This window comes from Typopeltis vanoorti, chromosome 26, assembly GCF_054136105.1.
Source record: "Typopeltis vanoorti isolate ZY-2024b chromosome 26, IOZ_Tvanoo_1.0, whole genome shotgun sequence".
NCBI lineage: Eukaryota > Metazoa > Arthropoda > Arachnida > Uropygi > Thelyphonidae > Typopeltis > Typopeltis vanoorti.
Window position 1 is genome coordinate 2,061,261 of NC_143574.1, and position 26,949 is coordinate 2,088,209.

General features: G+C 34.4%; 1 protein-coding gene across 2 annotated transcripts in view; it reads left to right on the top strand.

Annotated features, from left to right (window-relative positions):
- Ephrin (ephrin) overlaps positions 1-26,648 on the top strand; it is a 519,112-nt gene extending 492,464 nt beyond the window's left edge. For both annotated transcript variants that reach the window (XM_090414874.1, XM_090414875.1), the window contains exons 2-6: positions 8,056-8,197; positions 10,514-10,682; positions 17,256-17,360; positions 17,632-17,877; positions 22,533-26,648. In XM_090414874.1, coding sequence (XP_090271000.1) covers positions 8,056-8,197; positions 10,514-10,682; positions 17,256-17,360; positions 17,632-17,877; positions 22,533-22,678 — 808 coding nt within the window. In that variant the 3' untranslated portion in view covers positions 22,679-26,648. The remainder of the gene's footprint in view (positions 1-8,055; positions 8,198-10,513; positions 10,683-17,255; positions 17,361-17,631; positions 17,878-22,532) is intronic.
- Positions 26,649-26,949: the final 301 nt, after the last annotated feature.

The following is a 26,949-nucleotide window of genomic DNA, read 5'->3' on the forward strand; positions in this document are numbered from 1 at the left end:
CCTTGAACTAACTGGTAGATGTCAGATGGAGTTTTACAGTTCAGCCCACTGATGGTTTCACTTATGTGTTGCCAAAATTGTTTGCATGGTCTTCCTCTACTGCGTTTGCCATCTTCTGGTTTGTATAGGATGAGGGATTCCAAAAAGGGCGAGACTTCAGGATGTCTGAGTTGATGCCCAAGCCATCCGAGTTGTAGTTTTTTGACTATACTGACAAGTGGTTTCTTGCTTAGCCAGAATTAGCACAGCAGAGTTAGTGACACGGTCCATCCAGGTGTATCCAAGGATCAGTCTGACACATGTAGTTCCAAGGGAGTTAATTAGATCTGTACTTTGTTTGGTGCTTATTGTCCAGGTTTGAGAACCATACAAGAAGATGGTCTGCTGGTTGCACGTTATAGTCTTAATTTGTCTTTAATGATACTAATGATGATTTCCAGATGGGGCGGAGTTTGTTATGGAAGACTAGAGCCAGCTGTCTACGTTTTCTGATATCATTTTCTGTATTGCTGATGTACGATCCAAGGTATTGAAAGTCCTTTACTCTTTCTAAGGGTTTATCGTTGATATGAAGTATAAAGTTTTCACAACCTATTGAGAATACCTCGGACTTTTGGATGTTGATCTGTAGACCAATACGTTTAGCCTGTGCCTCTAGTAGACAGATGTTTTTGTGCATTTGTTGCTTCTGTATCAAAAGTACAACATCGTAGACAGGAGATGGATTTTAGGTGAGAGATGAGTTTTATCACCGAGTGTAAAACCATCTTGTTGGACATTGAAAAGGAATTGAAAAAAAATTCATGTAGGTTTTTAGAGTAGTTCCGGATTGTGCAAAAAATAAATAACGGTTTCTTAAAAATTGGTTGCATTTATAGTCATCATTTTCCCATCTGTACTATAGAGATTAAACAAACATAGCAGCCCTGCTAGATCTTTGCTGGTTCTGTTCATGTAAGAAATGGCTCTCTGTGAATTGGTATAACGACAAGGTCCCTTATTGATTATATTTATCATTAACAATATACCATGTACGTGCTTTGCAAGAAATGAATTGATATTTCCAGTATACAGTGAATGTCTTTTACACCATTCTTGTTGTCGCAAAAGATGGCGGCTTTAATATAAATTGAAATCTTTCAATAAATGAATTCCACTGGAAAACAGCCTTAGCCAAGAGATTTAAAATAATCATCAATAGTTTAACCACCTCCTGTTTATTGATTCTAATAAAGCCGCATGTTCGTATTTCTCCTCGCACATGTGTTGATCCTAGCTGCCGGAAGCAATAGCTCTCCACCACCACAGCTTTGTAAGAGCAGAGCGTTGGAAGCCCTTGCTAGTCTTTGTTCTGATACCGGAGCAAAAATCAAAGTTTGCGCGCTCTCTCCTCTCGTATCTTTGAGTTTGGTAAACTACCATCTAACATTTCTCCATTCCGACACAAATATAGAGTTCTAAGTAGCATCCCTCTTCCATTATCGCTAATTAAGCGAACAGCAGAGAGATTTAGACGTTGTGGGTTAATTAGTCCCTCTGTAATCCTAGCTACTCTGGCCAAAGGGGTGGAGGACCCGGATGTGCTCATTCGGGTAATGAGCCAGTGCTCTTAATCTAGCTGTCTTGTAATATGATCACCCATAGTCCAGGGTTGGTCTCCGCGCATAATGCATATTGATACGCAGGGATACACCGCTTGTCAGAGCGTGAGCGTTGCATGCTAATTAGTGTACTGTCCACATGTCGCACGTGCAGAAGGGCGAGAAAGCAAATTTCTAGCATCCGTAGTTTTAACTGGCAGATGTTGAGTTCCGGTTTAGTCTTTGGTGAACGCTTGTGTGTATGTTCACCTTTGACAAGAAAACGGATGGTTGGAAAAGTTTTAAGGCTTTTTTTTTTTTTTTTTTTTGGCGATTGTTTCCTAAATGAATCGAATTGGAGAATTTAGAAAAGTCCACCTCTTTAAATGGTACAAAGTACAAGAATTAAATCGCAGTCACTGATTAAGGTTCAAAGTGATGATTTATAATAAAGGGTGTCTGAATTTAGAAAAAAGATTTTTATTAAAAAAAAGTAAAATATTCTGTAAACTGTTTTTTAAAAAGATAACACTTTATTTTTCTATTAGTATATTAATATATTTTATATATACTATTTGTATTTAATAAATATTAAGAGTAGAGTAAGCATGTAGGCGTTTTTTTCGCTCCCTTTAAATCTTAATGGAATCTTACTAAAGTGATCACATGAATATATATATATATATATATATATATATATATATATATATATAATAGTGATAAAAGATGCAGTGTGTTAAAACTCAGAGCCATCTATTGGTCAAGCGAAGAGATATACTTTTGCTTTTATATTTTCTAAAGATTTCCCACTTTTCTATTGATATGAATAAAAAATGAATAAATAAAAAACACAAAACATTTTAAAGAAAAATTAAGAGTTCAATCTACGAGTCAACTACTTAATTATTAAGCATTTTTATCAAAAATTTTCATTGATTAAGATACAAAGTGATGACTTATAATAAATGGTGTCTGAATTTAAAATAAACGTTTTATTAAAAAAAAAGTAAAATATACCATAAACTGTTTTTAAGAAAGATAATATTTTATTTTCCTATTAGTATATTAATATATTTTGTATATCCTGTGGAAATAAAATTACTAACCACTGTTTAAAGAGTGGAGAGCGTAGACAAAAATTCGCAGAGTGGTTATTGACTGGTTTCTTTAAGAGAACCAATCGAAGTAAAAAAAAAAAAAAAAACGCAAGCATCGGAGAATCCTTCCTACGTGTTACGACAACAATTATAAAGGCTTTTCAAATTAATAAATAGATAAAAAATTTTAATTGGCTGTACTATTAAAATTTTAATTTTGTGCATAGGTTTTTGCTTTAGAGTTTTCACCAGTTGCTATCAAAAGTGTTGTAGGCAAACCCGAAGGGCTCCACATCAAAATATCTCAGACCTGGAATTAAGTAAAGAAAGTCTAGAAGACACAAAAGAAAACCGTAGTTGGTAGCAGTTCATGTTTCACAACTTGTCACTTTCTTACAGTGAAAAATTAATTGTAGTGCACATCAAGTAAATGCACTACTCCTTTGCTTTTATATATTTTTTCTTTTCTGTTTATCGTGAACCTTGGGGACTTGGTATGGTCTTTTAAAACTATAATTATATCTTGAAGACCATACGTATGTCGTCATGGAGTTTTGTTTTATATCTGCACCGCGTTTTCCTTGTTTTCGCGTGATTGGGCGGAGACTACAAGGAGAAGGCTGGCGGAGGGAGGATGTTATGGGCGCAGTTATCTGATGCGGGCATCCGTTTCATCTCTATTTGCAAGGTTTTGTTGTGCCCATTGAGCTAAGCCTAGTTTCCGTAGATTTTGCAGGAGTAAAGGAACGAGCACTAGTAACTCTTATAGGGACAATAGCTATTATCCAACTCTCAATTATTTTCAGATATTGTTACCAAGCAATGGTAATCTTATTTCGAATCTATATGATTGTTCATTATGAAACTCAAAGCGTTTTTTCTTTTTTTTATAATACTGATAAATCTCGTTTCAGTTTTATCTATAGTCTCGAGTTACCCAACATAGAAATAGAATAATAATAAATAACGCAATAAGAAAAAAAATAAAGAAATAAATAATAATGAAGGAAATATAATAAAAAATTAATATTAATAAAAAATAAAGAAAAAAAATGAGAAGTAATGAAGATAAAGAAAAAAAAAGGACACAGTAATAATAATAAATAATAAAGAAATAATATAATCATAAAATTGTACCTTTTCATTGGTAGATCGGGATTGTGTGTAGGAACAGTTTCTTTAGTTATTTCTTTATATGCATATAAAAATAAAAAGATAATATAAATATATATACAAATAATATAATAATGGATAAATATCTTTATATATGCATATAAAAAGATAATATATATATATGCATATAAAAAGATAATATATATATATATATATATATACAAATAATATAATAATAATGGATAAATATCTTTATATATGCATATAAAAGATAATATAAAAATAATAATGGATAAATAAATAAAATATAAAAATAATAATGGATAAATAAATCATTAAATAAAGAAGTTACTTGGAATGCTTCAATTTATTGTAGTCAGTAGAAATAATCGTTATTTTGTGTTGCTAGGCGTTAACGAAAGATGATTACTGTAAAAAAGATGCAACGCGAGGAAACACAATAGTGAATTAGATTTCACAATATTAATGAATTTAACTCATTAATATTGAAAGGCAATTTTTAAAAATTTAATAATAAAATTAATGGAATCTTTAAAATGATTCTTCCTTTATGGAGGAAATGATGGAATTTAAAGGGAAAGATATTTTATTTCTTTGTGATATCATCCACCTTTTTTTTTTTCAATTACAACTACATATATAGAGGAAGAATAAAACGAAATAGCTTTTATTTTATTTTCGATTTTTCATCGCGACTGAAGTGTCTACTACAGCTTTTCACATATCAGCAACCCCAAGCCATCCACCCGTAAAAAGAACTAGAAGGAAACGTGTGTATGGAGGGGAATGCAGAGGGAAAGTAATGCACTTATTCCCCTAGCTTGAAAGTATAGTCTCTACGTTACACGCCCATTATAGATTGCCTTAAGTGCTACAGTCAGTTTCTTGAAAGCTTGGTTCGGAGATAGCGAACAGGGTGCAGAAGGAAGATGGTGCTAAGATGCACAGATAGGAATAAGGTTCGCTACGTCATTAGGTCCGTGGTAGTAACGTGCAAACTCTTCTGCTTCTCTTGTAGATAACTTTGATAGGTCCAGGGAGATAATGTTGGTAGTGGGAGGGAGACGATGGAATCAGTTTGGTGATAACCGAACTTTACTAAACAATTTTATCCTGTTTTAAATCGCTTGCATTCCCAAACTGTTGCATGACAGATTTGATGTATACTGCACTGGTTTTTAGCGACATTTAAAATAACAGTGGCTTAATTAATGGCGTGTAGCCTATTTACGTTATCTTAGCAAATGCAGATGAGTTTTATTGTTTTATTTATTCGCATGGGATTCCCTCCTCGTTCCTTCACCTTAGGACTGATTCAGTCCTCCTAGTTTAAGTATTTTATGTAGATCCGTGTATTCACGGGCCGATTTGCCTGTTCTGAGGTTTTTGAACAACCTCAGTTTCCGGGTACAAAAAAAAAAAAAAAATCCTATGATTTTTTTTTTTTTTTTCACCTTTAATCGAAAGAGAGCAGATAAAGGTTGCTCACGTCACTGATGGGAATCGAATTCGACCAAAAGGCTTCGTCTATATCGACTGAGCTACAGATGACTAAAAGCGTAGATAACATGCCATAAATCACAAATTTACTGTTGAAAAATGCCACCTATTATTAGGATTTTATTATTAAATTACTTTGTTGGTCAATTTCAAGATCTTTTTTTTTTTTATTTAGCGTTTGTAATGGCTTAATGCTAACGTAGAATTGGCATACATCGCACTAAGAGTGGAACGATGTGTGTAAGAATCCATTTTTCTTTCATCTAGACTTCGGAGTATACAAACAGAGAACTTTTAAGTTCGGATGCAATGCTATAACTGTTTACCCCATGGGGATGGGGGGACAGGTAATCACCAAATGAAATAAAAGGTCACTGTTTCACAACACCAATAAAGATCGGGTGTATTTTCGAAGTTTGGGCAAACCAACATCGACCTTTGTACTTCCTATCTACTTTAGCCGCAGACACTAAAGAAAAGTCGTTTTTCCTTTCTCGCCCCCCCCCCCCCGGTTAAGAGGAAGGAAGCAAGCACGACGTTTCCAATAAAGACGAACCGAGGGTGCTCCCAAGAGGGTTTCCGCAACACCTAACAGTACCGATGTATAGCTGACTTGGAAACTGGAAATCTGTGCCATCAAAAACTCTTTTATGACCGAGCCTCAAGAGGCACGCGTTTATGTTTGTTCGGTGTACTGTCCGATTGTTATTCCGCCAAGAAAGATGGAAAAGAGGGGGTTGGAGAAGAAAAAAGAAAATTCAGTTTTGCACTTTGATTTTCGGTATTAAAAATAAATAAAACAAAACATCGCCAGCGTTTTATTTTTTATATTTAAATTTAAAAAAAAAAACGAAAAATAGTTTTCGTTTTATGTTCAAAATACAATTTTAATTATGCAAACTGACGTAAGATTCTTGTAGGAAGTTTTTCCATTAAATTAACAGAATTCTCTTGCTTCGATCTTGACTGTTATCGTAAATATCGCGCGTGTGTGTCTGTCTGTAGCCCCCGGGGTGCTTGCACAAACCCGAATTACTACCACACACCGTAAGATATGAACATCGAGCCTTCACTCGTTCCTAAGAAACACAGATCAGCAGCAAATAAGGAAAAGAATGTCTAACAACCGTCTCAATGGGAGCCAAGGAGGACACAACGCACAGATGGAGCGGTCGCCTCTCCTTCGAATACGACCGTCCTGTCGTAAGCGTCGTCACATTCACCGTCGCTTGTGATAACTTGCGCGAACATCACGCGGTCGTAAAGGTCTTTTACGACCGACATCCTTCCGTATCTAATGCAACCCCCATTTCTTGTCTTCCCCCATTCTCTCTCTCCATCTTTCCAAGGAAACAAACGAACGACGAAGGCTTCGGCACAACACTAACAACTTAGACCCAAACGAAGTCTTCGATCGCTTCCGAAAGTAGTGCACTGGTCGTTACTCTCTGCCGACGGGAATGCGGAAAGGAAGAAGTGGTGGTGCGGGGGGGGGGCAGAAGGAAAGGGGATAAGTGAGAGCGCTCCGGTTTTCAGATGATTTATTACATAATTATTGGTCTCGGTAGGAATTCAGAATTATGAACAAGAGACCGTGGCGTCAGAAATGTTACAGCACGCGGTCGTACAGGGCCCTTTAATTTGGCTTCGGTTTGTTGACAAGAGAGCTTTGCTGTAACCATCCCTGACATAAGGCAAATGCTAGCGTTTGAAAATATGCGATTTTTTTTTTTATTTATTTGTTTATCTATTCGTTCTCTTTCTCATCCCCCCCCCCCCCTAACCGCTTTGGAAATACGGTGTGCCGATTTCGTTAACAGCCTCGTTGATGTTCGGTTATATATTTTCTTGTCTGTTCATTGGCAGAGCGAGGGAGGAAAATGGGACTGTTACTTGATGTTTTGACCAACGATTCGCATTCGTGTTTTCATCGCCCCCCGCTATGATGACTAATGATTCATCGGTCCTATTTTCGCTATACAAGGTTGTCCGACATAAATTTGTACAGCGCAAATCTGCCAAATAGAAGTGGTGATTTGCGTTCAAAGATTTGTTGCATTTGGCCAATGAGATCGACCTGTCTGAAAGAAACAGCAAATGAAGTGGAAGTTTTTTGTAGATAGACTAAATGAGTCTGATAATGCCATTTTTGTTTCGATGCTTTGTACAGATGAATTATCATTTAATGTTTGGGGTCTGCGCATACTCAGTGAGGTTCTAATCCTTCATCCAGAAATGAAGGCCATAAAACATTCATTTCGAAAAGTTGACCTAATTTGGTTCTCTAATATTTAATGATGCTATCAAACATACATTCAAAGCTTGCATTAGAGTTCATTATGTGAAATTTCTCATTATCCATCTCGGTTTGCTGCGAGAGAAAACTGAGATAGTATATTTATTTTCTTTTAAAAACAATAAGGTGTATATCTAATATCTACATATATTTAATTTCTGTACAATTAAAAAGAAATAAGAAGTAAATATCATCAGTAACTTTTTTAGATCATTCAAGTATTATAAAAATTAAAATCAAATTAGTAAAAAATTAATAAAAATAAATTCAGTAATGATAAATAATTATGGACTCTATAATCGAAATTTTTACAAATCAATCATGTTAGTTATACCTAAAATAAATCGTAAAAGTTTCGTAAATAAGCTTTTACAAATAATTATAAAATCTTAAACTAAAATAAATTATAAAAAATATTGATTTTTATGTATTTCTTTTATTTTTCCAGATTCCGAATAGACAACACAGATCACATTATTGATGTTAACAAAGGAAATGTACCGTTTGAATACGATCAGGTGAACATTATTTGTCCTGTGTACTCACCTGGAACTAAAGAAGAAGATACAGAAAGATACATTATTTACAATGTAAGTGAACTCCAATATTTGTCGTCTTTTATCGAGTTTAAAAAAAAAATGACTGAATAACAAGACCAAGTTCAAAATACAAAGTAATAAATATGATTTTATTTCGAGTTAATTGAACTTGACGTAAATTCACAATTTTATGAAAGTTATATCTAAAAACGTGTTTGAGATACATTATTTAATTGACACATTTAACGTCCAATGCTTGGAGATTAAGATTATTAGCATTTTATTTATTTATTTTCATTTTTCCCACGAGCGCTTTTGTTCGGTTAGTGTCAGTTGGAAGCCCAAATATCTGGCAAAAGACACACTTTTACTAGATATATAAGATAAGATAAGACCAAGCCACGAAATTTTAAGCTGAGAGGGGGGGGGAGCATTAGAGTTAGTTACTCATTATTAAACTTCCGTCGGCTGAGAGTCTTTATAAGGACTGGCTTAAAAGGGGGGAGCAAGAATGCTTTTCATCTACCCCGTTATCTGTAGAGGACAGTGTAGAGATAAGTTGTTGAGCTATTAAAGCTCTGATCATGGCAGGAGGATAACAACAATACCCAAACCTCAAAACTTCATTAGCTACAGCATTGCCATCCTCCAAGGGTATTGGATTGAATGAATCAATCCAAACATCTTGGTTTTAAGAGTAAACTGAGAAAGTATATTTATTTATTTTATTTTAAAAATAATAAGGTGTAGATTGAATATCTACATATATTTAATTTTTATACAAGCAAAAAGAAATAAGAAATAAATATCAACAGTAACTTTTTTAGATCATTAAAGTATAAAAATTAAACATCAAATTAGTAAAATATTAATAAAAGACTTGAGTTCACTAAACAAGCAAATCTACCAGAAGCACACAAATTTTGCATATGATGTAGAGAGGCTTAACTGTTCTTCCATGGTATTACGAGTATTTTGGTTTCGATAAAACAAAGTTAATTGGCCGCGAGAAACCATTGAGTATAAGTTAAAGAGTAGATAACATGGCTTAATTCCCTAGAGAATTTTCTGTAGTTCAAAAAAAGGATCGATACTAATAGGAATATGTTTCCTGCACCATCTGATTTACTTAATGCAGTTTTTTTTTTTTACTTTTTTTGTCTGAAGTCATCCAAAAATTCATTACTCGAATTTCAACCATTATAATTGGCCTACTATTCAAGTAGGTGATAAATTTGCATATTGGAACAAGCCATCATAATAAACAAATATAGGGGACAATAAACAATATAAATATTATTTAAAAATGAAATATTATTTACGTAATACAAAAATATGTCAAGTTAAACGAAAATTACTGATGCAAAAATTCAAGTGCAAGGGTTCGAAAAATCTATAGTTTGCAGATTTTTGAGTTCTCTTACCGAAAAAATCATTTCGCTCTTCCTCTAAAATCTCTATTACAAAAAAAAAAAAAAAAAAAAAAAAAAAAACTGCCCAGTTATTTGAAAAATCTACTGCCTATAAGACGCCCAAAAATCTACAAACCGCTAAGATTTTACGAGGCATTTACTGATCCGACTTAAATTAATGCCAGTAATTTTTAGATGTCTGGAACTCTGGTTTTTTTTTTTTTTTTTTTTAATAATCATATTAAATGACGAATAATTCTGTCCTATGAATAGGGCTACCTTTTTCCTTCTAGTGTGTCAACCAAGATACTACTTTTTTTTAATCTCCATATTTAACAAAGACTGTTAATTAATATTTCAAGCAGTATCGCAAACAAGTTTGTCAAAATTTTAATGTAAAAAAAAAAAAAAAAGGAGAAAGATGTTTATTTTGCCTGTCAAGACAAATGAACATGTGGAATTCCACTAATTTATTTGTTAAATAAGCCACTTTTAATTAAGAATAAGATTTTCTTTAAATGTATTTTTCTTTTCTTATGATAATCCTTTAAACCTAGACAATTATTTCTGTGAAATGTATTTTTAAAGTATACAACATTATTTCTCAAGATTTATTCAGAATATCCTTCACACGCAAAGAAATAGCCTACTTTATTCATCCAAATGAAATAGACGACATTGTGTTCTAAATAAGCAGTGATGTTCATAAGTTACTTAGTTGTGTGCGTGTGTTCTACTGTCGAGTTCAGCTCAATTGCAGATTAAAAACCAGAGTCTTTAAGAAAACAAAAACTGTATTTTCTGCGTGAAGATAGACTAACTCTGGAAGGGGGGGTGTTTAGACTTGTTCCACGAGTCATTTTAATGATAGAAACCTAAGAATAAATTTTTTTATCATTGTCATTATTCTTTTCAAAACGCGAGCCACTAATTTTTCAAAATGTCTTTTTTACAGGTATCCAAAGAAGAATACGACTCGTGCAGGATAACAAACCCTCATCCGCGAATTATTGCGGTCTGTGATAAGCCTCATCAACTTATGTACTTTACTATAACTTTTCGTTCTTTCACTCCCCAGCCAGGTGGTTTAGAATTTAGGCCGGGCCAGGATTACTATTTCGTATGTAAGTAACATTTCTCTGATTCCAAGAATGTATTTATTTATTTCTGTCCAAATGGATATTCTGTTTATCTGAAATTGAGTCTTAATATTCTAATAATAATAGAATATTAAGATTGTAAAGAAACGCAAAATGAGCTGTAAGATTTTATTAAATTCATTCACATCGTCAAGAGTTTCTGCAGTTTGCTTTAAATTCCTGTCTCCTTTATTATACTGAAATGTTTAGGCGCGTACTACACGTGTTATCATTTCCAAACAAGTTCTGTGCTCTCTAAGAGAAGTGGTTTATCCATTAGACTTGTACCGACCACAATGGGACATCTAATGCAAAATTAATTACTCTCGGCATTTGTGTCGCCCTTGATTCGATCTCCCGACCTAAGTCCACCTAGATTACGCTTCCAGCTGGAACAGATAGAAACCAGTTAACAAAAAGATAAGTTGAGGTGTAATTCATCGAAGTATCTTTGTTCTAGAGAAGCAGAACTTATCCCAACTGGCTACCAAAAACGAATTAGCTCACTTAAAGATCGCCATTAATTCCGTAGAGGCTTGTAACCTCCGTATTTTCTTGGCGGTTAGCTCATCAATGAATTTAATGAATGGTGTGCCGTGATGATCTCAAAGCATAAGGCGATGTCGATAGAAGACCAGAAAAACAAAAATTAAGTGACATCTCAGCAACTTGCAGTAAGTTTTTTGACGATTCATCTTGTAGTTATGAGCTAAAAGGTAAACGGATGACTGTAGCGTTTCTTATGTTTTAGTTAATAAAATCATAAAAAGGAAAAGCTGAAGATCAGCTACTAACTTTATATATTTTGTGAGTTCAACAAACTTCATCATTGGCCTGTAGAGTAAGATAGGCTGAGATTCAGCAGATAGTAGGAGAGGAAATAAAGATAGAGTGCATAGTGGTAGAGTAGGTAAAAGAGGCCTCGGCTGACCTGTTTTAGCTGTTTGCCCCACCAGGGGCGCTTCTAAAACGGTCGTTGATTTTTCACTTTAAAAAAATGGAAAAATTCTAAAAAGGAAACATGTAATAAAACAAAGCGAGAATAAATCTGGAGAAGGAATGGAAATGTAAACTTAGAGGTGGAGGAAGGATCTGTTCCTTTCTTTTGTTGTGGGCTGTTATGATTCTTTTGGCCACCTCACTTCCCTTGGCCATGTCTAGTTTGCAGAGAGCTGTGTAGAACGCCGAAGCTGCCTCCTCGTCTATATCCAGGGCTACCTCTACTTGCTCAGGGGTGATTTTGCTGATGTCATCAACGAAGAGGTCACCCCATTTTGCACTGACGATGTCGGGTCCATATTTCCCTGTGAGGAGGAGTTCAGGTTCTCCTCTCTTGCCTCTTTTAAACTTTTCTGCCACCCCGGGCATACCTCTAAGGAGATGTTAATAATTTGTGAGTTCAGATTGGATAGGGATGCGATACTCATTTTGCAAAGTTGTGTCATCCAGGTGGAGATTTTCAGTTGCTGATGTGACAGATGCATTTCGAAATTGAAGTAGACGAACAGGAAGTATTAAGCAATTGATGTTATGTTACTAACTTTATGCCATCTGGTAAAGTAGATGGTGCCATAGTCCTTATAAGGACTGGCTTAAAGGGGCGAAGCAATATTGCTTTTTATATTCCCCGTTGTCTGTAGAGGACAGTGTAAGGAAAAGGTGTTATTGAGCTATAAAGCTCTGATCATGGCAGGAGGGTAACAGCAATAGCCAAGCCTCAGTTAGAACTTCATTGGCTACAGCATTGCCATCCATTACCCTCCAAAGGTACCAATTTTAGTCGCCTCGTACGACATGCATTAGCTACATTGGTGCTATTCTTATCCCGGCAACCACACGGGGATAGATGGTGCCATAAACTGTGCATTAATGATATATATCAATTAGATTATTGTTCCTAAATGGTGTACTAGTTATCCACCAAAAATAAAAAAAAAATCTCTTTGGAACTTAAACAAAAATCAAACAATCACAACTATATTATAATAATATAATTTTTTTTATAAAATAATAGTCCTAAATAAATATATAGTACAGATTCAGCTACTTTACAATTGGCGCAATTGTTTTCACATTTGCAAATATAACCATACGTTACTTATTCGCATTGAATAAAATTTATTGTTTTACAATTGATTATCGCTCTATAATAATAAAAGTTCATTTATTTGATATTTTCAACCATGCTAGCGATGTACAAAATTCAGAGCACGTGGTCATTCTAAATACAGTTGAGTTCGAGATTATTTGAATGATGAAATCTTTCAAATAATCTCGAACTCAATAATCTCAACATAATCTCGAACTCAATAATCTCAATTTGTTGGGGATTTGACGAATGTTGGTTCTGTTAATTGGAAAACAAAATTGATAGACAGAAACGAAAAGTTTTCTTTAAATCAAAATCTCTTGTAAAGATTCTCTTAATTGAAAGACAGACAAAAAAAAGTACATCCTGGTATTTTTGTAGCGTAGAGAAAAACTCAAACTGTCTCTAAACCATTTTAGAAGCGTCGAGGATATTCTGGAGGCAGCATTTGTAATTTTGCCTGAAGAATTTGTCATTCCATCGAACTATAAGTAAACTGTCACGTTGGAGCCTGCACTTTTAGATTTGTATTCAACTTCCCTCGCATCTTTAATCTGCCAGAAGCAAAATTTAATTGCTTGATTTTTGCTCCACCCCAAAATTCAGTTTTTAAATTTAACTCGTAAACTAAACAAAATACACAAATAGGAAAACGAAGAGGAGAGAGAACTAAAAGTTTGTTTTTCGTGTTTAATCAAAGAACATTCATCTGTGAACACATTTAATTGGTAAAAATATAAAAACATTTTTTTCCCACTTTTAAATCATCAATAGAAGACAAACAGATTAGTTGCCGAAAACGTGTTGTTCAGATAAACCAAGGAACACTTAATGACTTAAAAGACATTGCTAAAGATCCCAGAAAAAATAAAATTCTACATTTACTAGCAGAAATGAATTCTAATCTTAAGAAAAAAAAAAGTCTTAAGACTTCTTGAAAGAAACTATTTTTCCAGAAGCAGTACAACTGATGGATCTCGAGTTTTTTTAAACGACTCAAGAAATTTAATATTAGATGGAGTGGCAGAAAAAAAAAAGTTACAAAGCAGTCTTGAGAAGGCCCTCGAAATGACACTGAAACATCTTACGACGCAGTTGCATCAGAAAAGATGGCAAAGAGTGGCAAAAAGGATTATTTGGTAATGTAAGCTGGCTACGAGTGATAGACAGATTGTTTAGGAAAAAGCAGAAAGCACAGATAAGAATAAAAATTGAAAACTTGGTGGAAATTTCTAGAAGTAAGAAATAAATCTGCAAATGTAACGACCCTCATATGGAAATAGGAAGGTAAGAAAGGAGAAATGAAAATCGAATGATTGATTTTATAATTATACTGCCGAGAATAGGTTTACACGTTGCTGATATATGGAAAGGGTCGACAGTCGGTTGCATGGGGCTTAAATTTGAGAAAGGTTCTCTAAGAAAGCAAATTACAAATTGATGTACATGTGCAGATAGGTGCATATGTTTAAAGATTACTTGGAGAAGTAGGATTTGTCCGGAGACAAGTATTTGATTCTTATGAAAGACCTCATAGAGAGAGGCACACACTTATCAAAATGGATTTTTTAGAGGAGAAACACGTAGGTTTTATTTGTAAGAATAAAAAGCCATTTGTGGATTAGAAAACAAAGCATACGAAATCGCATTTGAAATGAAACTCGAAAAAATAATAACTACACAGTTAAAGGTAGTTTTAAAAGAAGATAATCACATTAGCGGAACAAAAACTGATTGTAGTATTAAAATGCACGATGCATTTCATTGAAATAAATATTAGAAGGAAGTCAATAGAGATTTAAGCCTTTTCGGTGCTTCTTATCAACATTCCCTTATTTATACTGCTTTAAAATACTATGAATATTTTAGTCGAAGTTATCTCGCAGAATAGGGGAGCCTTCGATATTGTAATAATTTTGAAATTAGCGAATAGGCGAGAATCAAAAGAGATGAGTCATATACCTACCTTCGTCGCTTTAGCGTTATAATAAATCAGTTCCCATACTTAGGTCATATAAAAAAATTATATACAGGGTGGTTCAAAATTCCACGTACAAACTTTGAGGGGAGGTAGAGAACCTCAAAATCAACCCTATTCACATAGGAAAGCATGACCGGAAACGCCACCGGAAGGTACTAATAGGGACACAAAGATACAGAAATAACACAAGTCAGTAAGTAGTGTAAAAAACTTTATTAGGCCTAACTGGACAGTTCAATAGTAGTTGGATACATAATATGGTAAAGGAGGTGCATGTCTGCCATCTCAGCGTTCGTAAAACGACGCATGTTCTTCGTATGACGTCGAAAGCTTGAATGAGGAAGCCCCAATTGCTCACCTGGAGGACTGGCGAACAGCGCCACCTATCACTTTCCGGTCATGCTTTCCTATGTGAATAGGGTTGATTTTGATGTTCTCTACCTCCCTTCAAAGTTTGTGCGTGGAATTTTGAACAACCCTGTACATGTTGAATTTCATTGCCAACAACAACAACAAAAAAAAAAAAAAAAAAAAAAAAAAAATGGCATTAGTTACGACTTTTTTTTTTTTTAAACTGAAATATAGCATGAGGGGTTAGGAGATAAAGAACGTAATTGATTAGTAAATTTAAAAAAAAATCTAATAAATTCGTTTTTACATAAAAAACAAAACAGCGGTTTGTTGATTAAATTCAAGAAAAAAACTATAAAATATTTGAACGTGCAACAGTTAGCAAAATTATGGCATAATTTTTTAACCATGTAATAAAAATAATAAAGAAAGAAATTCTTTAAGCCCATTTGTTATAATAATTGCATTTTGTCGTTTTAATATTCTACTGCATTGAATAAACAATCCGTATCTTGCGTAAATATTCATTTAGACATGAGTTTGTGCTAATATTAATTAATAAAGTGACTTTTTTCCCACTAAGAAAGCTAATTGCTCTTTTCTTCGCAAGAGTATATCTCCAAGTCCAAACACAGTCACTTCTACCAATTAAAACTACTCCTTTTCTGTAAATGCATCCATTGTTTGTATTTAAAAAGTTTTTTCCATTACAAATAACTCGAGTGAATGGTGTGAAGTTTCAGAATAAAAATATGGCGTTACACAGCCATATTTCAAATGTTTAAAAATGCCCGTATGTACTACTACTTCTCTATGCGTGTGTGTGTAAAGAGGATTAAGAAGCAAGCCGTGGAGTTGCAAAACAGATAAGCATATTTTCAAAGCTGGTGATCTCTTGATGAAAAGAAGGATTAATTCTAGAGTCCATAAATAGTGCATTAATGGAAGAGACAACTCAATCTAACGAAGAAAAATTAAAAAGTGTGCCTAATCAATCTACGGCAAGTATTTGAGGGGATTAAACAATGAAAAGCATAATCTCATTAAAGCCTAGATTGTTCTTTCGAAATGCTTTAACTTGCAACACTTAACAGGAGAATCGTGTACACTGACTGTGCATAATATCGGAGAATACTTAAAAAGGGAATCGTTGAATACATAGTTTTCAACCAATAATTCGTTTCACATACGGACTTCTATGATTTGTTAATCTTAAAGTAAGAGTAATTGCTAACATGTTTGATTTATATCCAAAACTAGTCTTTTAATGATCCCCCCCACCCCCATATTACATAATATCTTACTAACTCCTACTATGGCGCTCAGACTTACGTCACATCCGGTTCTGTGTTTGTATGTGCGTGAGAGTGCTGTGTTTATGAGAAGAAAAGTAAGAATTAAATGTCCGATTTTTTGTCGTCTAGAGATCAGTACAAACATGCTGTCTTTCAATCACTCAATTGTGGTTCTATTTTAGCAAAAAAAAGAAGAATACAATAAAGTCAATTTTCAAACGAGTATCTCAATAAACAGTACATGGCGTATCTCAAAACACAGAACATGGTGCGGATGAATTTGTGCTGAAGTGTGATATTTCTCTCCTTAAAAGTAACATTTGAATTCAGTTTTAGCTCATAATGGGTCTATTTCTAAATAACCAAAACTTTAATGTTGAAAGGGCACTGAAACACTGTCTATTTCGTAATAAATCCTGCTATATCGTGAGTAACATCAGTAAATAACGATATGTACAATATACGGCGCCACCTGGCATACGAAAGCAGAACCACTGTAGTCATGGAAACAAAGCTTAAAATCATGCGCGTTTTGAACAAACAACAAAATAATTGTAATATACAGTATATAAAGCGTTCTTCCATTATTAATTTACTTATTCGTTTTTGACTTACTTTTGTAAGTCAAAAACGAAGCCATACTCTTACAGTTTGCAGTTTAGATTGTTTTTCTTTATTTTTTTAAAATGGCAACGAAATAAATTGTAAATTCAGCATTTCACTTTTCGATCGCTATTGGATCATTGATTCATGATACAAATATTATAGAAAGTCAAAGAATATTTTTCATTCTTAAAAATAATGAGCGACTTGCAATTTATCTGCATTTTCCCCCCTTCTAGCTACATCTACAGGCGATTTAAAAGGGCTCGATCAGCGAGTTGGTGGTCGATGCGCTACCCACAATATGAAGGTGATCTTCAAGGTGTGCTGTTCGCCTTCCAAAAGTAAGTTTGGACTTTTTTCTTTTTCTTTTTTAAACTTTATGCGTGATAAACGGGTTAATGACATGAAGGAGATAAAAGAGTGTTTTTTATAATGTTGAAGTTCATTAATCTTAACTTTAAAGTGAAAGAAAAATTCAACTATTGACGAGAAAGATATCCAGGTATAGGGAGTAAACTAAATAGAAAGGGAAAAAAAGTATAATGTAATTTTAAATTACAGATTGAATTAAGTGAGGTAATCCCCATTTTTATTTCACTTTTCTTTTTTTAGCACCTTCTGGAACCACCACAACTAGCACCACAACAATCCCAGTATACAAGACTCCAGCAGTTATACCTCCCACTACATCTCCCATTGCGATTCTATCGAATCCCGCAAGGGAAACGTTCCCTTCGCCTACATCCACCACGATTCCTCGCTGGTTTCGACCTGTGTATACACCTAAAACACCCGTCAACAAGCCATACGAAGTGCCAATTGAGGATGAGAAAGTTAAAACACACAACAAAAAGACAGGTAAGGTGACTTATGACCAATGAATCTTATTTTCATGATTTGGGATAATCTGGGAAAGGGATTAAGAATAAGGATTGGTTTGAATAGCCCAAGAAACGAAGGCTACGAGGCCAATGTATTGTCTGTTAACTGAGCTTGTTCTTCTGGAAGGTTTTTGTTTGTTTTGCAAATAAAAACCAGAGAAGAGAAAACTTACCACCTCTATATGAAACAGGCTAACTTACCCTTAGTTGAAAAAATCCCCACAAAAGGCTCGTCACCTCTTAAAGAGATTCGAATCCAAGTCTTCAGTAGAAGACTATCATCAATACCAATTGAGCTACACATCCCCTAATCCAAAAGAAATTTAAGTTGTTGGAATGCTTTAAATAGATTTCCATGACTACTGTAGACAATCTTGTACCCGAATATAAGAAAGACATCAGCATTGTTTGTATCCAATTTGACTGCTCCACTATAATTTCTCTCACCGTGTATAAATGTGCATCGGACTTTTTCGATTTCTTCCGTGGTCCTTCTTCCTCATCACTCTCTTCATTTTCTTCATCCCCAAGAACTCACGAGGAACGTTCTTGCATGTATCATTTTGTAAACGACTTCAAAGTTTTTATTCAGCCATTTTTATGCGCTTCTTAGTATCAGCTGGAGTGAGAAAATCTTCACTATACTTTAGAGCACACACACCTTTTAATTTATCTCCAAGATGTCCCACACAGTTTTCTTAACATCGTACAAACCACGTTTCTCTAGTTTCTTTTATAAGACTAGTTTCTCAGAAATGCTTAAAGCCACACACGTTTCCTGTTAGGACTATGAAGAGAACAATACACTACTATCCCCATGCGAGTGCCAGCAAATAGTGAGCATGTACGCCACCTAGTGGTCGTTTTTCAAATTAAAATCAAGACCGCTAATTTCATACATTTCCACTGTGGACTAGACTTTAGAACAGATTATATTAATGTCGTGGATCTTCTTTTATTACATCGTGTTCGAGAAGTGAATCCCTTTTTATGCGTAAGAGAGTCAAATATTCGTGTTGCTCTATTGCTTTTTGTTAAATAGATGAGTCTTTAAGATGTTATACGAGAAGAGAAAGACAAATCAGATCTTAATTACCACAGTACTTATGACTGTCCATCATGTGTTATCCATCAATTGAAAAGCCATTATAGTTGTTGATTTTCCAAGAAGAGATCCCAACTGAGGTTTTCCAAACAGTAGACGTTTCTTTCGTCCTAGTGCGACTCCAAGTCGCTAAAGCTCTTATAAACTAAAAAAGGATTTCGCTCTGCCACTAAAAATCAGAGACCGATGCCTTTTATTGTATTACGAGTCATTTCCTCTGTTCGCCTTTAATGACGAGATCCTTATCAATAAATGCTTTGCTTTGTTATCATGTGAAGTATTCGATTTCACAAAGTTGCTCTCATTTCGACCCTTCAGATACCGATGCACACCCAATCTCATTACTAGTTTCATCGAATCTTTTTCATCGCCAATATTATTGCAGTCAGTGCTAATTGACTTTCCCAGTTGCTGCCCTTTAAGTAAATCGCTGCAACTTTTGAGAACCATCAAGATAGAGATGTTTCTCAAAAGTTGTTATACGTTTGGCATTAATGTCCTTTATTTTGGGAATCTTCGAGGCTAAATGCTTTGTGCCTTTAATTTTGTAATCAACACCCGTCTCTGTATATTACATACTACATATACTACCTTTATAATTAGGTTACACGCATGAATACTCATCGGTGATTTGGGGAGGTGAATTCTGATGAGTTGTTCAATATAAAAACATGCTATAAGTTATGATCCTTTTCCTTGTTAACATCAGAACGAAGTGTTGATCACAAATACGTAATTTCCTACCAAAATGGCAAACAATTTTGGAAATATTTCTTTCCCCTTGTTTTCCATTGTCTCATGGATCATCATTGTCGATCCACTGCTGGATGAAGGCCTTTCCAAGATTACTCCAAAACTGCCTGTCCATGCTCTACTTTCCCACGTCACTCCTACAAATCCGATATCATCAATCCTCCGTGATTTAGGTCGGCGTCGTGGTTGTTTTTCCTCTCGTGGAATCCTTGATGTCTCATGGATATATCACCAGATATTCTATTGTATTGTCACTTCAAGATATGTACAGGGTGGCCATAAAATAACTTTCCCTCTTTGAAGGCATCTGTAGCTAAAACCAATAAACGGAATGAGACCAAATTTTATATTGAGACTTTTGAAGGCATGGGGAGATGATTTCCGCGAAAAAAAAAAAATATTTAGTACGAAAAGTCGTCGATAGGGGATACTTTGGCGCTGGCGGAGCCGAAAGCTGTCAAATATTTACAGTAAACGCAGGTAAAAAGGATTATGCGCGTACGTGACAGCAGCGCCACCAATTCCACTTATAAAGGGATTGGGAACGTTCAGGCATTCGAATGACTGACGAATTGCGCTCAATAAGACGTGCTTTACTTGTTAAGTTGTTTTACCTTAAACAGTGCAATACCGTAGCGGCCCTTCGGGGATTTAGAAGGCTTCATAACCTGCATACAGGTCCTATTTCAGTTGTAGCACTGAGAGTTATGATTAAGAAGTTTGAAGCCAAAAGTCACTCCATGTGATTTTGGCCGTGGGGGTAATTGAAATCCGTGGTGTATGTTGGTGGCGTTCCCAACTTGCATATCTTGAAAGAGAACATAAAGCAGGCTATTATGAACATCCAGTCGGACTCCTTATGCTCAGCTGTAGAGCATGTCGCACACCGGATGCAATTTGTTGTACACAAGAAAGGTCAGCACATTGAAAATCGTGTATGTGGACCAGGGGACCCTGATTCTGATGAATAAAACATTTCCTGTGAATTCAATCACTACTCCCTCACGACATGAAAAACGTTTTCAGATGCCATTTTCACAAAGACTCATTTTGTAGTAAATCTGATAATTAGACATCGTTACAGAAATTACTTACTGAACACTGTCAAAACTGCAGGGCTTCCATTTCTTTTATAACGCAACATTTATTAGTATGATAGCTCATATTCCCAATTGCAATAGTTAGATTACATAATAATTAGAATACAATTATTCTAATTTCATGCAGGAGTAGTCCTGCATGAAATTAGAATAATTTTATTCCAGTCACGATTCATCGAGTATCCTCCATGCTCAATCTACTCCCGAATTTTCCGAATGCTTTTATACAGTCAACCCTCACTATAGTAAACTTTAAAGAACAAAGCACTAGTCTTGTTAATGTTGGAGGTTCGCTAAAGTGAATTTCTTTTAACAAAGGATTCATGATATAGGCTTTGCCTGAGTCTTTTTTCAGTAATTTGCATATAGTGAGAGTTAACTAATGCGAACTATCTTGACGCTGTTCTATTTTTTCCTTTCTTTTTTTTGATTTATTCCACTGTCTCTTTTAAATATTCGTGCAGAAACTTTTAGCTTAGAAGGAAAAGATGATCAACAACAGTGTCGTATTTTAATTGGTTTAGACAAAAGTTACGGAAATGTCTTAGAAAGAAAAAAAAAACGCATCTCAGCGGTACTGAGAGAGAACTCTTTGATTAATCAGCTGCATCCTTCGAAAGAATACCGAGTTTTTATGGATATTTAAATTCACAAGTCTACAAATGTGAAAAATATTCTTTTAAAAAAGGCAATGTGAATGGTTGACATGTCGCAGAAAATTGACAACTCAAGTTTTCCTGTTCTAATATGAAGTACGGTTATTTTGATAAGTTGCCTTAAATCGAGGAAGATCCAGTATTTATCATAAGACTTATATCTCAATTTCATATCTTATTTCGCTGAGTAGACAAAATCAATTTTAATGGCTACTTTTACTTGTAATTTGTAACATAATCCTTATAGAAACGACAGCATTGTTTAGTGTTTTATACATACAGTCTCAAAAAAAGTCCACTGAAGTTTTATGACGCCTATACATCTCTTAGAAAAAAAAAGATAGAGTTAGTGAGGCGCATAAACCATTATTAATGAAGCTTTGTGACCTGGAACACATTTAGAGTATCCACGCGAATAGGTGTTCCCACGTATAGGCATAAAAACAATTGAAAAAGATAAAACCTACATTAAAAATAATTTCTTCAATTTGTATAACCGTGTTTTGCTGGTTGGTAACATTGTCTATTTACTTCAGTCAGCAAAATCCAATAATCATCAAAACAGAACGATGGTTTTTCGTCCTTTTAATAGCAAATTTAAACTGAATGAACACGATAATGCCGACCTTAAGACATTACTGGCTCACACTTGAGTATGTTTGGATATCCTATTATGCTGCCCTTTAAGAATATACCTAACTGGTCCTATCTTAGCTCTTGCCACTGATTTATATCAATAATATATCTTCATTCTCCATTCCCAGCAGCTGTTTGTAGACACAAATTTTTACAAATACTTAAAAAGGTAAGTAGTGACTTCAGAATTTCGTTTCCTTTCGTATCATGTCTTTGTGTTGAGCCTCTAAAAGTAGTTACTCTTTGAAACTCAAAATATTAGGTAATTTATTTGAACAATAAAAGTATGGAGAGTATTAGGTAATAAATGTTCTTTTATATTCATTTATCCATGTAGATAAGTGAAAATCTTGAACTGATCTTAATACCTTTTCTTTTACAGAAGAAAAGGACAAACTACCGAACGATACCCGAGCCAAGAACGAAGAACTGATTAATAACAGAGCTCCACCAGCAAAAGCTCCATCTCTTGGATCCCTTATGGTCTCTTCTGTTACGTTACTCTTGCTGATGTTCCTAAGCAGGTGAGGGAAAAATCCCCTTTAGAAGGGGGAGAATGTCCTCGAATCAGCATTTGTAAAACTTGTACCATAGTGCTCTGTATCATAGACTTGCGTGGGTAAAGAGAAATTTTTCGAAAGAACTGAAAAACAACAAAAAAAAAAACCACAAAAAAAGTCAAAGACCCAAATGACCACAACAGCAACCAAAGTGTTGTTTGTTGGTGTTGCTGCTGTCCGTATCTCCTCGTGCAACCATCGCACTGGCCCACGCAGTTCATAGCTGCTGAGATGGAGTTTTACTTTCAAGGTCATTCGCCAAGGTCATTCACAAGTCACGCATGTACTGGAAGGCCAAGTTCGTAGTGTTATACGCAAACATGCATATACACAACGCCGTTGTATCTAGTGACACTGACAAAAAATGTGCTTATTGTGACGCTGTGTGTGCTATCGGATCGCTTGCTTTTCATGACAGGCAGGCAAACAGGTGGAAAAAAAAAAAAAAAAAAAGACAGAGGAGTAACATGGTGTTGGAACAGTGAACTCACCTCTCCTACCCTTCCGCTTTATGAACTTTCAAAAGGATGAGAGACTCAATTCGTTTAAGACTTTAATTCATCGTTGAAAGTTCGCTTTTATATATATATAATTTGTCTTTTTTCTTTGTTCAGGAGGGTTGGTGCCAGAAATCTCCGATAAATGATGTGCCACCTGCAAAAAAAAAAAAAAAAAAAAAAAAAGACTGATTTTAAAACGGAAAACATGCTATAGCTCGAATTTCTGATGTACATTCTACAAGAAAGAATGAAAGGGAGAGAGAAAAATCAATACATTTAATTTATATTCTGATAAGAATAACCAATACTAACCTGGGACAGCGAAAGATATATTTTTGGTTTCAGTTTTTTAGGCGAACAGATCTAAATTTATAGTATGGGATAGAAGTCAAGCACCAGTAGGATAAAGTCCATAGCAGGTGATTCCATCCTTACGTTTTCGCCTTCATGTTTTGTATCCTGGTACGTCAACACATTTCTGGGAGCAAAGTGCCAAATTTAGTATTAGGTTATGCGTAAAAAAGTGCCTTAACACAGCTAGCTCTTTTTTTTTATTTTATCTCCTATCGCTGCCATATTATTTTCAAATAATCGCAACAGCAGCCCAGAAACTAAACTTAAAATATTCTGGTTGGCAGCTAACACCAGCAAAAAGAAAGCCCTGAAGCTGCAGTTAAAAAGGGTCCAACTTTGCTATACGTCCGTAACCAACACCTTCGTTTGACATGATCTCTCTCCCTTTCTTTCTTTCAGCGAAGTCAATATAAGCAGTCCGATTCACAGTTTTTTTTTACCGCTTTGTCATTTTCCGTTAACTATACTGCTTAATTAAGTATAGAACTCTTGTGTCGAGAGAATGTGGTACTTGTAGAAGTTTTAAACAAAAAAAAAACGAACAAACTGGATGCTACAACAGTGCCACCTTTTTTTTTTAGCAACCCTAAACGGAGTCCAGTTTTTTTTACTAACAACAAAGTTGTTTTTTAGTGAATTTTTAATTGTTTTACTGTAGGGAAATGTGTTTGGATAAATCTATTTATTGTCTATTCTAGAATTCTGCAGGAAATCTAACGTTACTGATTTTTTTTTTTTAATATATTGCAATGATAGTGATGGTTTTATTGTTTTAGTAATGAATGTGGCTGTAAATCGCGGGTTTTCTGTATTTATTTTTATGCTATGAAAAAAAAAACCAATTTTTTTTGTTTAAAATGTAAAATCTGTAAAAAAAAATAGGCTTTAGTGTCGATACAACTATGAATGAACATGATGGAAACACAACAAAACTGAGTTTAAAACAATGCCATCTTGTGAGCATTTTTTGTACTTCTGACATGCAATTTTTGGTAGTTTGTCTGCATTTGTTCATATGACTGCATTTTCACCTTTCCCAGTTCCTTCATTTTGGCAACATCTAATTCTCGATTAGATACTGCAAACTGCCATTTTTTTAAGGCTTCTTCAGCTCTCACCATAGCAGCCCATACATGACATACACTGTTGTAACCATTTTCAATGGTGTACAAGACGACACAAGTTGGATGTTTTAAAATGTTAAACAGATTAGAGCTTCTAAGGCTAGTTCACGCTTTGTCTTTGACTGCTTCAAAAGGGGGAGCTATTCCTCCAAAGTTAAAATAAATAAATAAAAAAAAACTTTTTAGCCGACTGGAAAGGTTCAATACATGGACTCGTGCATTCTTAATGTAGATGGCGCCACCTGCAGAGAAGTTGCCACAGACATTTGTATACTGTGTGGTATGTTATTGTGTACAAGTTGGATTATTTTTAGTACTGAAGATGTCATCACACAGTTTTGTGTATTTGTGCCCTCTGCACCTATTTAGTTGTCATGAAAAATAAAGTATTGGTAAATGATTGCCCTGAATAAAAAAAAAAGGGGCGTATTTATTTTACAAAGCCATCGGGATATCACTTTTGTGTATTTTTGTGTAACTGTTTGTACTTTGTTAATGTCGTTTTGAAAGGAAAAAAATACATTTTTCTCACTTGTAAGGATGTTAGGAGGCATACCGTTAAAAAAATAGGTGTTTTAAGACATTCCCCCCCCCAAGTTATATTAATGACTATTGCCGCCATCTGGTGTCTATATTGGTAAGTACTCCAAATTATAAAAAGTGTAAACAATATCCGAAAATTATCATGGCGCCATCTGGTGTTTACATATTTCGCCATCTACTCAATATTTAACTTCCGTTCGTTTTAGATTTTTATTTTTGTAATTCATTCGTCATGGGTTTTACACTTGTTAATAATGCTTAAATTAGACTTTAAATCATTTTTATACACATCAACTATGTACAGCCATTTTCTTAGCATTTACAAGTATAAATGTTTACGAAATTCTGTAAATAATAAAAAAAAATTGCGCAAGAAATCATTTATTGCATCTAAATTTAAAAGAAATCGATGTTTTTTAAGTGGGGGGGAAGCAGTCCTTGTAGATAAACTTTATTTTTAATTTGTGCGTTTATCGGATTATGGCTTGCATAGAAAAAACTTCTAATATTGACTGCTGGTTGGAATTTCCGTTAAAATGCGAAACAAGAACACATGTATAGCTTATATTCAACTATAAACTAGATAATTACAATTATACCGTTAGGAAAAAGCTAAAATCGGGATTTCTACTATTGAGACAATGCATTAAAGTATCAAGTTGGTTGACATAGTTTGTACTCCTAACAAACAAGTGAGAAAGATGTTAATGTTGGAAATTACCCGAATATAAGATAAATTCAAAAATCTCAAGTAATTTATTAAATTTATAAAGACGCTAACTTACTATTAATAATAAGAGAAAGTGAATTTTTTTATAAAATAAAAGTTCGACATTCTTATTTTGTTGCCAACAGGCAAAGGAAAAATATAAAAAAAAACACAAATTTTTTCACTATTCTGCGGTAAAAAATAAATAAAAATAAATTAAGACTTTTAAAGATATGTGAATGCGTTGCCATAGAGCATCTATTTCATGTAAAATTTAAATACAAGACTGGGTCGCCATTACTTTTTTTTTTCTCCCACAAACGGCCATTTTTTTTTTCTTCCATTAATGAATTTAAAATAACGCAAGCACTTATATTCGGGTATTTTTACAGCATTCAGGAAAGACGTTATAAAAAGTTCAATGTAAGTTTTACCATACCAGGTCACTATGCGTTGTCTGTTAAATTTTCGGATTAAAAAAAATAAATAAATAAACCAGTCATAGGCCTACTCCTGCAGCCCGTTTTGACAGACGATGGAAGAACAAGAGCCACTATGTGGTTTGAATGCCTAGGCATTCGGTTGCTGTGGATACAGTAAATTCTGTCGAGTCCTGTTTTGTGATGGAATATAAATATAAATATATATACATAGAGGATGTTGTATCATTTTTGTATAACCAGGAAGCAAAAAAGCTTTTGTCAAATACTTTGGACTGTCTTTGTGTCTTTATTTTTTTACTTAAAAACCAAAAACACATCTTATTTAACTTACTTAAATTTTTCTGTATGTTATCAGCATGGTGACATACAGAAAACAACCAACAAAGCTTTTCTTTCAGTGTTTGTTTTCCAATTTGCAGCTAGAGCCTTTTGCGCCTGCGCATAAGTCCTTGCATCTAGGAAAATCTTTGCTACACTCAGCAGCATGCATTAACAGATTTAGTTGTTGACAGACAGACAAAAAAAAATCATCTAACGCCTTTTTATTCTCGTATATGGGGAGTTGG